Source organism: Sarcophilus harrisii, chromosome 1, assembly GCF_902635505.1.
Source record: "Sarcophilus harrisii chromosome 1, mSarHar1.11, whole genome shotgun sequence".
Classification (NCBI taxonomy): Eukaryota; Metazoa; Chordata; class Mammalia; order Dasyuromorphia; family Dasyuridae; genus Sarcophilus; species Sarcophilus harrisii.
Window position 1 is genome coordinate 319,822,883 of NC_045426.1, and position 19,003 is coordinate 319,841,885.

Sequence of the window (19,003 nt, forward strand, 5' to 3'; positions counted from 1 at the left end):
ATTATTTCATGTATGTATTGATAAAGAAATTTTTAAAGCACTAAATTTATGAAACTCAGTATTTTAGAAAATAAGTTTTGTTACATTGATAGACAATAATGCATTCTGTTAAAATAGAGCAGATGTGTTACTTTTTTTATTAAACCAGTATAATATTATAATAGCATTTCTAATATAGTAGAAGCCTACTTGGCAGAAAAACTAAGGAAAATAAGAAGGAAAAAACAAATATAATCTATAAAGCACATGTAGAAAACTTTACAAATATCTAAATGAATCCATTTTATCACCACAATTATTTGGCTTTCCATTAAGAGCCCTAATGGCTTTAAGTGGCCACAGAAGTTGAGAGAAAATATCATTAAGACATCTTTCTCGAAAAAAAAAAAAAAAATGGAAGTATGATATGATAGAAAGACCACTGGACCAGAAATTAGAAGACCTCAGTTCTAATTCTAGGTCTGTGATTATTTTATGTGCTCTTGTAGTAATCCTTATATCTTCTCTGGATCTCTTTTGAGTATCATAATAACTATCCTCCCTACCTCACAGGGTTGTTGAAAAGAGGTATCAAGTGAAAAGTACTTTGAAAAAGGTAAAATGCTATATGCATGCTAAGTATCATCATTATTGTGGAAAACAGGGATCAGTCATTTATTGGGAATAATTTTGAAGATAGTATATTTATAGCAGGAAATTTTTATATTAATGGATTATTGTAATGTAATTAAGTTATACCAGGTTAAAATGAATTATAAAATTTAACAATTAAAATATATTTCATTTTGAATTAACTATATTGATTGTTAAGATCATTGGCTTTGATACCTGAATTTGTTTCAGCTCTTTCTACCAGTTGCCCAAATTATTTATACTCTTTCTATGCATATGCATATGCTATTCAGACAGCAAAATAGATTTTATTGCTAGAATTTGTTGATCTACATTTTCATAGCTCTATTGTACATATATACATATATATCTTATAGTATCTTTTCCAATGCATTAATAGTTTCATACTTAGATGTATTACCAGTTTATAATTACCAGTAATAATAATCCCCACCTGTTAGCCCATTCTTTTCATTCTTCATCACTTATCCTAAGTGAAGTTAGTTGGAAAGTGTGGGTCCTGGCATGTAAATTTTTTTTTAAAATCTTTAAAATGACAGAGCTGTTTGAATCCTTAGAGTGATTTTTAGCAATAATTAGCACTCCCATTTATCTCAAATTGTGATTTCTGCCACGTATAGGATATAACATCTTGACTAACTAATAAGTTATGTGAATCATAATTTATATATCTTTTTAGTGATTCTATGCTTCCTTTTGGAAAGAAAGAGGTCCCTGAGGTAGCATTAATGGAACTTAATTTACTCTTTATTTTAAATATCAGTAACATGTTATAATAAAATAGTCTCATCTGAAGGTCAGTTCACATGAGCTGCTTGTCCCAAGATGACAGAAAACTGGCAATGTAAAAGGCTCTTAAACATCAGTCCTTTTTCCTCCCTTGAAAGCTTCCTTTATGAAACATTTAGACATTTGTGGATATTATATCTAAAACAAGCTAAAAGACTGCCAAAATTTGAAAAAAAAAAAAACAAAACAAAACATTTAGGGTCATTCAAAACCATTAACATTTTTTATTTTCATTTTACAGATGAGGCCAGAAAAGTTAAGTTTTGTGTCCAAGATCACTCAGTTATTATTAACAAGGCCAGAATCACAAATTGGGGCTTTTTTCTGATGAAATGATGAAATACTTTTTTAAACAACTATGCCATACTTTCTGCTGTTTGTTGATCAGCAGTACTTACAATTTGCAAGACACTGTAAAGATTACTTAATCCAGTCCAGTCCATTCCCTTTTTAATATGAGGAAACAAAAGGAATCAAACCCCCCAAAGGCATTAAGTAACTTTTACCAACTTGTACAATGGAAAGTTAGGACCAGAATTTAAGTCTGATTGTCGGTTTAATTTGTTTTTCCAGCAATCACTTGTCTCCCCAGCCTTGCTTTCTCTTTGTATGTGTGGGTCTGCCTAGGGCAGACAGTGACATGGAGGTGACTATAAATTCTCAATAGCTATGCTAGTGGAGCGTCAGCTTCATGAAGGGATGTACCTGGTGGTAACAGACTGAGGTGGTTGTTCAAAGGCCGAACTAATAGGTAGGCCTTTTAGGTAGTGTTGTACAGGTGTATCAAACTCATGGTGGTAGCAGCAGCTCACACAGCTCCAGAGTACTGCCTGGAAACAGATTAACATGTAAATTGGGAAATAGTTAACAAAATAAAATGCAATACAACATAACAATTTGTGATTTTCTTAGTCAACATTCAGGGAGTCTATTTCTATTTGACACCATTTGTGGAGTAGATATACAATGCTACATTTAGAGTAAAGAAAATCTGGATTTGAATATTACTTGAAGAACTTAATCACTATGTGACTCTAGACAACTCACTTAACCTCTATCTGCCTCTCAGGGTCCTTAACTTAGAAAATGGAGATAACAGCATCTGTCTCACAAGGTTGCAAGGGATTAAATGAGATAATATAGATAAAATACTGTATAAATGTTAAATATTAGCTTTTAATTTTTTTTTGCTTTCGGATATTTTGCTTTGGAAACAATGAAACAAAGAGATATTTAAAATGACTATCAGTCCTGTGCAACCTCCTTCTATTTCCATAGTGAACTATGGCAGAAAAAAATGCTAAGGACATTCTCTAGGAATTGGCTTTATCGGCACCTTGAATATGAAATCTTTGATAAAGAACTGAGTTGAATCACATCTGTGTTTGCATTCTCACAAGAGAGACCAGGAAAAGACATAACTAAGTTCCAGGATGGCTTTGAAGTTTGCTTTAGAGAGGCAAAGGAGTTGATTTTTCATTGTATATACAAAGGCAATAAGAAATATTGTATATACAAAGAAATAAGAAAAAAGAAATAGGTCAACTTGTCATGCAAATAACTTTCATCATAAGCAAAAAACATGACATGAAGATAATTGCAGCTAATGTGCAAGATAAATGTTTTAGAGAATGAAGAGGTAGGTAGAGAAAAAAGACTTCAAAGCATATGGCATAACACTTTAAATAAACCAAGTTAAAATAAATGATTTGATATTTAGTGACTTTGTTGTTACTAAATGTGGGCATGAGGGAAAACAGTGAAAAAAACATGTTGAAAAATGTTGCTTAGGTTTGAGAACTGAAGGTCAAAAGATTTATACGCTACCCAGAGACTTCATGCCAACAAAGAGTCTTCCAGAAAATATTAGGGATTGATAGACATGGAAAATGTTGAACAAAAAAAAAAAAAAATGATTATCTAGCATCAGAGAGGAACTGTCTGGTTACTGATATAAAAGGAGAGGAGGAGCCCTTCCTGAATTACTGGTTTGCATTAAGTAATGCTATCAGCTAACTGAAGCAGAGATCAAAATCAGTATCAAGTTTAAAAGGATAAAGATGAGAAAACATCATATATAAAATATAATGGATTTGATCTGACATAGGTAAAGAACCCATTTATTGCCTGGAAATGGAAAAAAAAATTCTCATCTTGATTATCATTTCCAGGTGGAGTTTAACCTGTATTAAGCAGTCATCATAATGAGAAAAACAAAAGACACCACCCAGAAACCACCTTAGCCAACAATCATTTGATTTCCTTTCTGAACAGAAAGATGTAGTAATAAAAGGCAATGCCAGTTTAAAACACAAATAGTGTGGTTTTTATTTTTTAGGTTTTATTACCTTTATTTTTTACACATTCATTTCTTTATATATCTATTCCCTACCCAGCAAAGTCATTTGCATATTCTTTGGTAACAAAGGTTAAGAAAAAAGCTTAGCAAAATTGTTATATCAACTACATCTGATAGGATATGCTGCATTCTTTACCTCTTCACAAAAAGGAGGGAAGGTACATTTTCTTATCACTTCTGGGCCAAGTCATATCATAAAATCATACAGCATTTAGTTATAGTCATTGCATGTCGTCCTTTTTTGTGGTTTTCCATTTTTCAGTTTGCATCAGTTTGTCTTTCTTTGTTTTTCTGAATTCCTTAGATGTTGAAAAAATACTACTGTGCATATTTGCTAACTATAGGATTTTTCTTTCTGTCTTTGACCTTTTTGGGATATATGCCTAGCAGTGGGAATCTCTGGTCAAATGACATTTTAGTCATTTTTTTTCTTTCCATGATTTCAAATTCTTTTCCAGAATGGTTGGACCAATTCACACCTCTATCAACAGTGTCTTACTGTGTTTTCTTCTATAAATTCATTTGTAAATCACTGTGGAAGAAGACAGCAGAAGATTATGAGCATTATCTCTATATAGAACATTCCACAGTAGTGGGAGTAAAAGCAAATCTACAAAAAAGTTGGCATAAGACCTAATTAAGCCAAATCATCCTCGGAGCATTAATAGATGAAAAAGACATAAATGCAACAAATAGAAGAAAGATAAAACTCTCTGTATATCTAGAACTATATCTTTTCATCAGCAGTGAAAGAGTCCACGTGTAATAGGATAGGGATGTTCGAACTCCTCAGCTCTCCAAGAAGGAAGTCAAAATGTCATTTAATAGGATAAAATTATAAAGTGTGGCTAGACCAGACGAGGTATACACCAAGAAAATATATGTTTGTAAACAGTACAATCTTGAAAGCATTGAGAAATTACAAGATTTCAGGGAGAATAAGAATGGAGAAAATCATGGACAATATCACCTAACCCCAAAAAAGGCCAATTGAAAGGGCCATAGTAACTAATTCATATGCAAACTCTCATCTTTTAATAAAATCTTTGGGAATGATTTATATATTAAGGGCCTACTATTGCAGACCACATATTTAGTAACATGGCTGACTGAAATTGCAAAGAATATAATAGCCTACTATTATATATATATATATATAATAGCTATATGTAGAATATAATAGCCTAACTATATATAGGCTAAAAAACATGAACTAGTAGAGCAAGGTACCCTTTAATATTCTTTTCAAAAGAGAGTCTCTCACATATATGTTTAGATCACACAAAAATTTCTTAATAAACACTGACCTCTTATGGCATGGAGGGTGCAGAATCCAAATGGAAGAAGAATTCCCTATATTAGAACTTAAGAATCTCCTGTTTTCAGATTAAAAATGCAGTGCTAACTGCATTAAGCCCCAGAATACTCTAGGACTTCTTTGATGGAAAAAAATATGGTTACACAAGAAATTACTTTATAATTCATAGAAAAAAAGAACTTATATTCAAAGTATTATGTGCAGCTAGATGGTCTTTTCACCGAGTTGGAGATTAGGACTGATCTCCCTACCAGTTTTTTAATGCCCAATGTTCTCCTGGTGATGCTATAAGAGAGATATATGGTGAGTAAAAACGGGCTATGACACATTCTAAGTGCTACATTTATAACCACAAAATGTAAAGATACCTCAAGGAAGGTTCCTATTAACATTGGGTAGATCCTACAAGGATTACAGGAGAACATAGACAAGAATTGCTAAGGAGAAGGTATGGGATGGACTGCAGTCTCTACAAATGGAGGAAATAATTATATTGATGAGATCATGAAGCCATTGAAGAATTATTGTATGTGCTAATAAGTTAGATGACATTATCTCCTTTTCTTGTGAACTTTATGTAAGAATGTATATATGCTTGCAAGTTCAGAGTGCTTTGGGTAAATGACCCAGCAAGTGAATAAGGGATCTAGCAAGATTGCCAAAGCTATCAGAAAAGCTTATCTTGCCACCTAGGAGGTAAACCTTCCTTCTCTGGTAATAATAAAGAACTTTCTATAACTGGTTGTGGGCTTAGCCCTACAATCTGTGGGGATTGGCCTCCTACCATGAAAAAAAAGAAAATCTGAGGCTTCAAAGTTAGGTATTAATGAGCTCCCAGCATATTATGTCTCCTTACAAAGAACTCTTGAGTTTTTATTTTGATAGGAACTATCCCTCATTATGCTTTATTTTATAAATAACTCTGATAATAAATATAGATCTTCCTCACATAAATTTAGAAAAACTATACTGTTTTTATTCTAAACTTTTTTTCTTCCATGTTATTTTTCTAGATTTTTTTTGTCTGTCTATTATGGTCATTGTGATTTACATATTTTGTCATCAGTATAAAAACAGTTTTGGTTCATCTTTTCTCACTCCGTATCATTTCATATAAATTTTGCAATATTTCTCTATATTCATGTTTGTCATTTCTAGTGACACATACATGTTGTGTGACCATGAGAAAGTCACTTGATATCTCCATGGTCAGACCCAAAATTTCTATTATTTTCATATGGCACAGCCCAGTAGTTCTCATAGTATGGTGGTTCACAAGATTCTTTCAAGGGGTCCACAGGGCAAAACTTGTTCTCAATGACAGTACTAATATGGTAAATTTCAAAAGATATAACTGACATAGATAAAAGATCTTTGGAAACCTCAGCAATTTTTAAGATTATAAAGAAATTTAAGGCACATTTTTGTTTTTGGGGAAGAAGGGTTGCTATTGTGAATTAATGGGGCCTTGGATTGGTTTTTTGTATGTAGAGGTTTCTCAGTAAAACCTTATGGTAAAGTGCTAGTTGTAGAATCATTTAACTGAAGGGAACAAACAGTTTTATACCTCTCATTACAGAATGTTCTATTGCTTTCACAAAAGATATGACATCTTTATGCATCTCTACCTGTAATTCAAAAGTATATAACAATCCCACCAGAATTTAAATTGATCACCTCACCATCTCTGCCAATATAAAACAGCATTTGAGTTTTCATTTTCTTTTCTAAGGTTATCATCACTTAAAAGGACTTTATAAGCACTTTTAGATGATTATATGACTTAGGGAAGCAAACACTTCAGCCATTCAGACATTGAGAATATAAGGGAGACTTCTTTCAGCTGAATATATATACCTCTGACCCATTTCAAAGAGTGGACTATCTGAAGAATCCTTATTTTCCCTCACGAAAGAACCTATTAGTATTAGGAGGAGCTTAGGAGAATCCTTATTTGATTTCTGGTAACCATACATGTCTATTCCTGCAATATAAGCCTCAGAAATGGAAAATAGAGAAAAACTTGAGATTTCTCAAAAAAAAAAAAAAAAAGAGGATAGTGCCTAAGCCATCCAGTTAAATGCCATTAAAAGTGGGGATTTCACTGAAGCTCTGAGATAGAGAAGTTTGGTGAGATACCAAGCATACTCCCTATAGTATAAGGGAGTTCTAGGTCTCCTAGAAAGTAATTCTCCCTCCCCCGAATATATCCTTGTTATAGTAGAAGTCCCAATTAATTTTTTAAAAAAGGGATAAAACCCTTCTGTGTCTTCAGTTTTTCTTCACACATAATTTGAGGAAAATCTTTGTAAAAGAATGGCACACATACCTAGTATATTGGAAAGAGAACTTAAATCCGGGTTAAAAGATCTGGGTTCAGATTCCACTTCTCATGCTTACTATCTACACTCTACTGGAGATGTCTTTTTTAGCTTCATCTGACCTCAGCTTCCTCATCTGTAAAATGAGGGGGCCAGTAGATTAGAATGATCATCAAAGTCCTTGCCAGCTATAAATCCCTATGTTCCTTTTAAGATCATAAGTATAGGACAAACTCTAGTAGTATTTATTCCTTCTTTTGTTGTGCAGTTGTCTGTAAAAAGTCCATGCATATTCAAGCACGCATTTTGTAAAAAGTAACTTTGAGTTGCCTATAAGCCAAATTATTGAAGGTATAACTCTCTATTTTATGCTTAAAAAAAAAAAAGGCAAAATTCCTAACAGTTCACAGAACTTCACCTCAGAAGATACTTTATAGGCTATCTAGTTTAACTCGTGTCTCACTAAGAATCCTTTTTACAATATCCCAAATAACTTGTCACCTAATCTCCCCTTGAGAACTACCAGTGAGGACAGACAAACTACTTAAAAATAGTCCATTACACTTCTGAACAACTCTGTTAGGATTTTTTCTTTATTTTATAAAGCCAAAATCTGCCTCACTGTGATCAGATCCATTCTTTGAATCCTGTTTTGGAGAAACTGACCTCTAGGAAGATCCAGAGCTTTTTAATACAATAGGAATGTCATGAGTCATACATAATTAATACAGCTCATACCTTCTCCATTTTCAAGTTCAAGGCTTTAACCTGTGTTGGTGAAACTAACACTGAATAATGAACTTCTTAATTCCTATTAAGACATTAACATAAGGTCTTGAAACTTTTATAATACTTAGGCTATTATAAAATAAGGATACCTTTTATAACAAGCATTCTGATTTGGAAATAGTAACTTAACTCTTTTCTTCCTGGGTTGTTTCTCTCTAGATAATGAAGCTAGAGATGGAAACCTGTCTCAAGAGGAAGCAGGTATCTTTCCAGAAGAATTCAAGTGGGCATCCAGAACTGAAAATATCAAACCCCTTGGAAAAGTAAAAGAAACAGAAAGCCCAGCAAGTAGCTTGAGAACACAACCGAATCCACATAAGTTTTGGGAAGATGTTTCTGAAGTAACTCAATCATCAAGCTCTTTGGCACAAAGTGGGCACTTATTAATCAATGAAGATAAAACAGAAACTAATGAAAATCAGTTAACAAAACCTCACACTCAACTGTTACCTCAACCTCAGACAACTGTAAATGTGACACAACTATCAGGGGTAACCCCTGTAAAATTATGCCGCCGAGAGTTACGTCAGATTTCTGCTTCAGAATTGTCATTACGACGCTCCAATCTTGGAGCTGGGGTTGGGTCAATGGTTGCTGATTCAATTGAAGTTTCCAGGAAATCCACTGACCTAAAGACTTAGACATTTTTATTTAGCATAAGTGACACTGTTTTTTAATAGATGTATAAATATCTTCCCTTTTTCTATAATATTCTAAAAACAAGTTAATAAGTTCTGTCTTTTGGGAAGGGCAGAAATATGTAGATTCTTTTACATACCCCATACCCCTTTATCTTTTTATCTTGTGCTTGGAGATTCTGAATTCGCATTTTCACTGTAATTTCACAAAGCACAGGATTTATTTTGTCTTTTTTTTTTTTCTTTGTTTTAACATGCAAACATTTTGGATGTTCATTTTTTTCCCAGAAACTAAGCCACTAAAAGCTAACCAAAGTATAATATTTAAAAGATGTTCAGAAGGTATTTCAATTTTAAAATTAATATTATCTGTTGGGGATAACGCTAATTACTATTTATGATCTAGAAGCTTGCATCCAAATGAGAACTGGCCTTCCTGTCTGCAAAAGATCTAAAGCAATTTTAGACAATGGAGGGCACTCTAGACTTTAATTATTTTAAAGGGTACTTTAAGTGGATTTCAATTTGTGGCATCCTACTCTTCATGTTTTAACCATGTATTTTTTCCCTTAAATTATTTTATTGTCATTATGTTTATACTAAATGTGTTCCATGACTTGTCTTTCCCTGTATTCCTTATTTATGCCAGTAGGGCTAGGAGGGAAAGATTCACAAAAAGCTGTAAAAGATGCAAAAATATATTCCATGTAGCAGTACAATAATAGCAATATAATACTGTGTAACAGTTGAAGAAAAAGAGCACGGGGTAGGATGTGACTAAATTGCTTAGAGAAATATCATAATTTCTTTTTAGCTAGAAAAAGACCATTAACAAATCTTAGTTCATCCTCCCTAATCCTAGAATTAAGATCTTTGTTGTTTTTGAATCCACCCCAATTGTAAATAGGCAGATTAGACTGAATTTGGGCATAGATGTATATCTGGACTGTTAAGGTGTGAAGGAGTGGAATTCTGTTAAACGTTGTTCGAAGAGTTAAAGAATTTTTACTCAAGGAATTGTATATGACGTTCACTTCAAGTTTAGAATTAAGAGCTAAAGATTGATTTAACCAACATATAGACTTTGTACTTTCTCAGTACATTTTATGTTTTTCCATATTCAATCACAGGCCACATCCCAGTAAAGTGAATGCCAAAGGGATAGTGCTTAAATTGCTTAATTATAGTTAATATTACTGTATATACACAAAATGTTGACTAGAGCCTAACAAGCATTATTTTTAGCTAATATTTTTGTTATAATGGTTTTAATTCCAGTGGTTTTAACTACAGATTTGACCTATATTTTTATTTTACTCTCATCTTTGCAATATCAATGTTATTTCATTACTTTTAAAAATATTTCTACTCTTCAATATTGATAGTTTTCCAAGTCATTGATTTTCTATGTATTACATTCACATAATTTAAAGACATTTGTAACACTAAAACAAAAGAGAAAATATTATGAGTCAATACATGGAATTCTGCATTATTATTACAGTAGTCTTATTTGGAAAACACCCAATAATTTATAAATATTACCTTGTTTACAAACAATATTTCTAGCCAGGGACTTACCTGTTAAACATTTACCCAAATATGGTGACTACTTTCCTTTCTTACCAGCCTGGCCTCTGAGAGAAATGCGACTTCCTAGCTATTACTGCTACGATTCAATTTCTCCATTTTCTATTTTCCTTTCACTGTCTCTAACCTAGTCCTGGTGCCCTCCAAGCCACAATTGGCCACAAGCCACAACTCAAAATTTAAATTCTTTCCTATTGTGCTTGTGCTGTTGGCCTTAGACTAACTCCATGAAGCTTAAGATCCCTGGAGGTTTTGTGCCCATCACCTATACCAGTAGATATAGAAAAGGGAAAAGGAATCTTGCTCAATATTGCATATAGAAGGAATTATAACATAAAGTTTTCCTATCAATACAATATTCCAAAATACAACATTCCAAAAGTACTATTAGCCTTATAACACATACCTAGTTTAGCTAAGCTATAGGTTTAGTAATAACCTCTTGTGGATTTGCCTTGGAATCTAAACACTCTATAACATAGTTTTTGTGAGATAAGTGTGGTTGGGACATACAAATAGTCAATTTGAGGCACAAAACTTCCAGATATATCCAAATTTTTAGTTAGAATAAAAGATTGATGTCTTTAACAAGGGACAACATTTAGTAATGTCATTAATCAAAACCTTTGCAATTCAATTGTGATGGAATATTATTTGCAAAATTAAATGTGACCTTTTTCTTTAACTCTGTATTTAAGCAAATTGTGGATTGAATGGCTAGTCCTAAATAAGGAATATAGTAAGCTGAAAGTCCCTTGTGTTTTTTTTTCAATCTCTTATAAAGAGTTTATAAAGGTAGATTGACACTGCTTTCAAAGCGAAAGGTTTTTTCACAGCAGTGGTGGTGTTAGTATTCTCTGTATTTACTTCTGTTAAAACACTATCAATACTTTATAGTACCTGTTGTTACTGATTCTATTGTGCTCATAACTAATAAGACCAAATTGACTTAATGCAAAGTAATGGTGATTAGAAGTGACAATTGAAATATTAAGAACACCCTAAGAAGGGTGAAGGGAGAAGAATTTCTCCCTGTTACTTTAAATTAATTATATTCTTGATAGAATTACTTATGTAGACATTCTTCTTGAAGAGATGTCATTAAACAGGCAAATGTAAAATAAATTGCCTTTATTCCTTATATTCAGGAGACCAATAAAACACACTTTTTATACGCAGAGCCATATAATGTAGGAATTAAGATAGTTTAAAAATTAACCTTATGACCTCCAGTATACAATGGAAAGAACAAGGTACCTTCAAACAAACCAAGTGAAATTTTCTTTACATCCATTAAAATGAAACTTGACTTTAAAAAAATGTTTCCCTTAGGGGGTCCTGTCTGTGTGTGCAGCTGTGTTACTATTTCCTATATGTGTCCATTCAATTTTACAACCATTTTAACTGTCTGCTAAATTAGCCAGAAAGGTTCCCAGGGAAATTAAAATGTAAAAGATGATGGGATAGAAAGATGTAAATACAAAAGTTTATAAAAGAAATTCAGATGGAGTGAGTGGAGCTCAAAGAACTGGGACCTAACAACAGGAAAGGTCAAGATCTTGTAGAGAGCCAAGCCTTAAAGGAACTTGTGATTCCAAAAGGTGAAAGAGAGAGAATGGTCTAAGCATGGAGAAAAGAAATACAGGATGTCATGTATGGCCAGTTTATATAGAATGCAAAGCATGTGAAGGGGAGTAAAAATTTTGCATGTGTTGGTGCTTTTAGGAACCAAAAGTTCCTTCTAAGCTTTTTGCTCCAAATAATGAGAGAAGTTAAAGCTCTTCTGGGAGACACTGAAATTATCAATAGTAAACCCAGATAATTTAGATTAGAAGGCAGAAGGTTGTGCAATGTGTATACGAGATGATTTGGAAAACAAATTTTATCAGATTCCCTCTCAGTAAAAACTATCTCATTTATACTTCCATGGTAAGATAGCATCAAAGAGACTAGTCTTAGAATCAAGAGGACCTTCCTTCTGATGTACAGTTATATGACCAAAGGCAAGTGACTTGCGAATCTCTTAAAAACTACAAATTAAAGATGAATTGTCTATCTCCCTTAGTAAAAAGTTTTTTCACATTAGTTCTACTCCCATTCCCTAGCACAAAGCTAGATAGGTAGGCAGGCAAGGCAAATAGATATATGGACAAAGATATCTATACATTTTAGCCTCAGGACACCCTTAGTCCTAACTGCCCTTGCTTTAGATAGCTGAGGACGTTCCATCGGGGTAAACACCAAAGGCAGGGTCACTTGCACGCTCTATTAAATTTTTAGGACAGGTTTAATCTGCAAACATTTCCACATATCCCTCCTTACAAATACTTCCCCGACTCTTTATTCCCTCCAGTTTTTCCAGTCTCTGATCAGTCTTGGGTTGCCTTTTCCTTCCGACACATCGTCCTGATTCAGCTCTAATCCCTACACTCCTGTCCTATGCCCCTCTACCACTTGTAACCTGTATCCCCCTTCCCCTTGTATATTGACAACCCCCCCTTCCTTCTAGCTCTGTTCTTTTTCTGATACTCCCCACTATCCCATACTCCCAAGGAAAAAGCATACTTTTGTTCTGTCCCCTCCTCTCCACTAATACCCCTTCCAGACCTCCTCGGATCAATTACCAACTCTTCCTCATTTGAAATCCATACCACCTGATATATGCAATGACATCATCCTTTCCTGGCTTCTTTCTGCTTTGATCTCTAGATCCTTTTCTCCTTCCTCAATAAATTCATTTATCTAACCATATTTTTCTCCAATCCATGAACTCAGCTGGCAGCTTTCTTCAGTATCCACACTGATCACCAAATAAGATAGCCAAACTCTTCCATATGTGTGAGCCTGAATGCTAAAAGTCATGTTCTATTATTCTTTCACATTTCACTTTCTTCCTTTCATTGTCTCATCCTTCCATTTAACCAATTTCAATAAAGTATTGTCTTACATCTTGAATTTCTTGTCTTTGCACCTATTCTGCTGTATATTACTCACCTTCTCTGTTCGTATTTATAAGTAGATTAAATATTGGTGGAGCAAATAATTAAACCACACAGACTGGAACTATTACAAACTCATGTTCTAACTTCAAATGAATACTTCAACTCACAAACCTGTTATTAAGCTCTATTGGATGTATCACCCTCCCTACAGGGTCTACAGAATCTCAGAATTGGAAGGAATATGAGGCTTTTCTAGTACAACACAGGAATTCCTACAACATTCCTAATAAGGACCCTAAAACTTATCCCGCTTTCCAGTCTTTTCTTTTCCATTTGGTGGTGCTAAAAATGCCCACTTAGCTACAAAATGTAGGTGTTCTCTATGGTTCTCCCCTTGATCCCTTATTACCAAGCTTGGGGATTCTATATCCTTGATCCAATTTGCATTTATCTACTTCACTCCATTCACAAGACCGTTCCACTTCATGGACTCATCATATTTTGCCTGGACAACTATAATTCCTTTCTAATTGTTCTCTATCTCTGGCCTTTTTTGCTCTCTAATCCTTCAGACAGCTGCCAAAATGATCTTAACTAAAGCACAAGTCTGACTATGTTTTTCCTCTTAGTTCCCCGTTGCCTGAGAATAAAAAATAAACTTTTCAGTCCAGCACTTAAAATTTCTCCCCAGTCTACCTCCAACTTATTTTTCCAGAATTTTTTTACATTAACTTTTATGTACCACGTTCCAATATAACTGGTTCTCCAAATCTGACATCCTGTCACTTTCAGTCCGGGCTGTCTCTGACACATGGAAACACGTTCCCTCCTCTGAAATTTTCCCTCTTTTCCTCCATATGAAAATATTTATCCCCTCAATGTTGTTTGCATCTTTCTTGTGTTCCTATTACATAACCACATGCTTTCCCATGCCTATGGTTTTATCTTCCCAGTCTTGATAAAAGTTTCCCAAACAAAGAAATGGTGTCATTTAAAAAAATCTTTTCTAGCCCTGCTGCCTAACACTCTCATCTTTATGCACACAGTAGGAACTTAATGTCTTGTCATGTTTTTTTCAACAGTTAATCTTACATAAGAACTTAAGATTTATCTTGAATGCAATTTTAAATAATTTTGTATTAAGCATAAAAAATGAGTTTTAAAAGTATATTACTATATAATTACTATATACACAATTCTACTTTCAATTCACGTGAATTTTTTCTCATATTCGGTACAAACAAAACCAGTCCCATTTGAAGTGATATTAAAGTATGGAAATTTCCTTGAATAGTACTGCTAACATGGCGGTATTCGCTCTGAACAAATACTGAGAATTTCATTATATTTGTATCTGACACATAGTAGGTACTTAAATGCTTGATGATTGAGAAGCAAATGTAGGAGAAACTAACAAAGACAATATCAATTTGTAGAAAAAATCTGGAAGGTTTATTCATAAAATACATGTTCAGGATTGAGTATCAAATACTGAAGCAGTAGAGTTGTTTTTTTTTTTTTAATTGCTATCCTGTCTTGAATCCAATGGTAGAAGATTGTGTGGGAAGCAGGCAGAGTTACAGAGAAATAAAAGCTTATGTAGAATTCTTACTTTATATTATACTTTTGCTATCAAAGATTGTTCCTTATTTATGACCTTTGTATGAAAAATATACGTATAGACACAAGGTTGCATTTGTTTTTAAAATACTGGCAATTTATTATGTCTAAATGATTAAACTTTGGCATTATATTTTCCTTTTTAATGTTTAAATATATATTTGTTAATACATAATGTACTGTAAAGCCAAATATGACTGACAGAGTACAATGAATAGAGGATTGGCCTTGAAATCAGGAAGACCTTCATATCCTACCTCTGACCTATATTAGCAAGTGATCATAGGCAAGCCCTATTAATCTTTCAGTGCCCTCTAAACAATTCTCTTTATAAATGACAATTGTAGATCTGCATCAATGGAGGGAGTTTCCATACCAAGAGTTTCATATATTAATGAAATCAAAGGACTAGATTTTTTAAAAAGTCAAATAGAGTAGAACCCTGTTATAACATTAATGTTGAGATTTATAAGAATAATCTGTCATATATATATAGTTTCCTTGTTATGTTCCTATCTTATATCAAATAAATGCAAAGGATATATAATATATTTTATTATATATTTATATATCCAAACCTATAGAACAGTGAGGCAATTTATTATAGGATTTTATTGTATGTGTAACTCTTAGACATGTTAAAATTTTGATATTTGGTATTTGATGATTATATAAATTAATAAAATGGTATATGAAATAGTTTTAAAGAACCTTTTTCTCATAGGGAGAGTTATTATTTATCACTTCAAAATTGGTTCATTATATAAAACAATTTGTAATTTTGCATGTCCAAACTGGCAATGTTTTGTTAGTAATTACTTTTGTGTACCTAATTTTTTTCTCTTAGAACAAATTATTCATATCTGTAAATATTAAAACATTGCATGAGAACAGACCTTTTAGTTAAAGGTGTTACCTAAATGCTATAGCTCTAAAATTTGGAAAAAGTATTGCATGTGTCTATACACAACAGAGAGATTTTTCTAAACTTATTCCTATAGAACCTAAACTATTTGGTTTCTCAGGCAAAATAATACAAACTTATCCTATATTTAGCTACATCAAACCTATACAGGTAATATAGATGTGAATATACACATATGTATATATGTATTTATGTCTATCTGAACATTAGTGTATATATATATTATATACACACATTCTGATTGGAGGGAATCTGTGTGGCTATGTGTGTGGGTATGTGTGTATACACATACATACTCTACATGTGTGTATATGTACTATACATTGTACTATATAGCACTATTGTATGTACACACACTAATGTATGTATGTACCTGGATGTGTATGCAGTGAAATAGTATGCTAGATCTGAAAGTCAGGAAGACTGATGATCTCAATAAGCTAGAGAAGGAAATGACAAATCATTTCATTATCTTTGCCAAGAAAACTCCAAATAGATTCACGAAGTTAGACATCACTGTAAAACTAAACATTTGTGTGTATTTATATATACATATATAAACATACACATATACACAAACATACAAATATATATATATATATATATATACATACATACATACAGATTTTCCTTCATTTGGAGATATGACAATATGATACAGTATGCTTCAAATTTTAAAATAACTACGGAATGATTAGAATGATTTGTTGTGGGAAACTAAAGGCTATAAGAAAAAGCCACAGTGAATAATGACCAATGAATGATGAATATGGAGCCATTCATCAAAGAAATAATTATTTTGGATAGATTCAAAATTAAGAAAAGTTAGGATACAGTAATTTAATGAAATGAAAAAGATAAGAATATTACAACTACAAATGACTCTATAACCATTTAAGATAAAACCGACAGGTCTAATCTACAAATAGATCCAAAACTATCCCAACCATTATGTTCAATTTTTCTTTGTCTAAAACATTCCTGAAAGTTCTTTTTATGAAAAAGAACTAGACTAAGGATATTTACTCACAAAGCAAATGATATGATTGTGTCACTGATTTAATGTTACTTGATTTGTAATGCTGATATTCCATATAATAGTAAATAGAAAAATGATAATTGGCATTTCGTTTTTAATATTCTTAGTTTAACTGATAGGTAGTTTAAAAAAGAAATGAAAACTAGAGTATTCCTGTTAGTTCTTAATGGAAGTGTTGTAGGGAAAGGTTTTTTTTTTAATATTGAATCAAATGTGGCTTTAATTTTTTTCATCTAATGAGTTAGATGAAGATGATATTAACTCTAACGAGAGTTTTGGACAAAGGGTATTATGGACCACATATGTATATATATTTACATACATATATACACATACATAGATCTCACACACATACACACTCATACACACAGCTAAAAAGTCATGGATTAAGGTATATTTTCTGAATCAAGCAGCCAAATTAAAAAGAAAAAAATTGTATTATTGGCCTTTTACACTTCAAAAATCATGTTTCTAATTCAAATAAAGTGGCATTTTGGTGTAATACCTGTTTGTCACTAGTTACTACTACAAATGTTTTCCATGTTGGTGTCTGCGTGGATGAAATTTGGAATAATATTTTGGGGAAACCAAGCATGATACATTTTTATAGAAAATCCATTTTATTTGCTTTGTTCAGCAACAGTAGGAAGAGCTATTTTCCTGTGTCCTGGGAAGTTGCAGGTGAATTTTAGAAAGAAGATAAAACCAACACAAAAACTTATTCTAAAGATCTTATGAAGGAAATTTTTCTTTTTGCACTTACTTCTTTACATGGACTGGGAGTAAAGGGGTCACCTGATCGGTCTTCATCATGCTTCTGGTTGCTAGCCTCTGACTCTATAGTATGGCCTCTTTATTCCACTAAGTAAAGGTAATTAAAGTTGTTGGTTACAGATGAACATTATATATCTAGGACCAGGTTACATACAGATGAACAATATATATCTAGGACCATTGTTGTTTAAGTTGAGAATAAAATTAACTCAATAAGGCAATCAGGAAAAGTGTTTTAAATTTTCATCATTTAATTTTCTATTACCATGACTTTTAGAGGTGGTTTGAGTACTTCAGAATTTACCATTGTACCTTACACATATTAGGCACGATATTAATTTATTAAATTGAATCTTATTCGCATTTTTTTCTGTTTATTCAACAGGACCTTAAATTTAGGTGATTCATTACCTAGGAGCAGTTGAAGAACTGCCTAAAGTTGAAGATTTGTCCTAAAAACTTAGTGAAATAGTAAGTAACTTTTTTCAGGTTTGTGCTAGCCAAAGTCAATTATTATTATTAGAAATTTAGGTCTCCTAAAATATATACCACTTAAATACATAGCATTAAAAATTAATTTTGATGTTACCATAATGGGTTCTCCTTTATAAACATGCAACATGAAGAATGTTTCCATTAATAGATGCAAACAATTTCCAGCAGGAAGGAATACCTTAATTTGATCGTCACCACAGAAAAACTATCAGCGTTCATAATAGCCAAGAGACAGCAAGTCAAGATGTTAAGGGTAATGGAACACACTTTCAGAAATATTCTAATGTATTATGAGCAAATAAGTCATTGTGGAAGAATACACCATCATGACTCCAGAGAGTTACTAAGTTGTTCTTGTTGTTTAGTCATTCAGTCCTCCAGGACCACCCTGGCCATGAGCTTTCTTAACAAAGATACTGGAGTGGTTTGCCATTTCCTTCTCCAGTGACTTAAGGCAAAGAGAGGTTAGCTGGCTTACCAAGGATCCCACAGCTATTAAGTGTCTGAGACCACATCAGAGGTCTTCCTGACTCTAGGTCCAGCATTCTATCCTTTGAGCCTTCTAGCTGTCCCTCCTAGTAGCCCTAAATATATTTAGTTTCCAAATTTTTTACAAATCTCATTAGCCTCCCCAAGATCACCTAAAAGAGGCTAGAAACACATGGCACAGTCTCATTAGTTGAAAGTTTGATTGATCCAGGTCATAAGACCCCTTACCTCCCAAAAATCATCATTCAGAATTGGTGCTAGCAATGCTAGACCAAAGACAAG

The 19,003-nt window shown here is 32.9% G+C and overlaps 1 protein-coding gene and 1 long non-coding RNA gene across 7 annotated transcripts in view; one reads left to right on the forward strand and one right to left on the reverse strand.

Annotated features, from left to right (window-relative positions):
• KIF27 (kinesin family member 27) overlaps positions 1-10,139 on the forward strand; it is a 119,421-nt gene extending 109,282 nt beyond the window's left edge. For 4 of the 6 annotated variants that reach the window (XM_023497674.2, XM_023497676.2, XM_031945470.1 and 1 more), the window contains one exon: positions 8,369-8,850. In XM_023497674.2, the coding sequence (XP_023353442.1) occupies positions 8,369-8,850 (482 nt within the window). Of the gene's footprint in view, positions 1-3,593; positions 3,744-8,368 lie in introns of those variants that run through there. The other 2 variants (XM_023497675.2, XM_031945469.1) reach the window with 2 other exon arrangements.
• On the reverse strand, positions 1,667-18,639 carry LOC116420464. Its single transcript, XR_004230793.1, has 3 exons — positions 18,327-18,639; positions 17,727-17,824; positions 1,667-2,252 (listed from the first exon to the last, which is right to left on the reverse strand). It is a non-coding gene; the product is annotated as an uncharacterized LOC116420464 (long non-coding RNA).
• Positions 18,640-19,003: the final 364 nt, after the last annotated feature.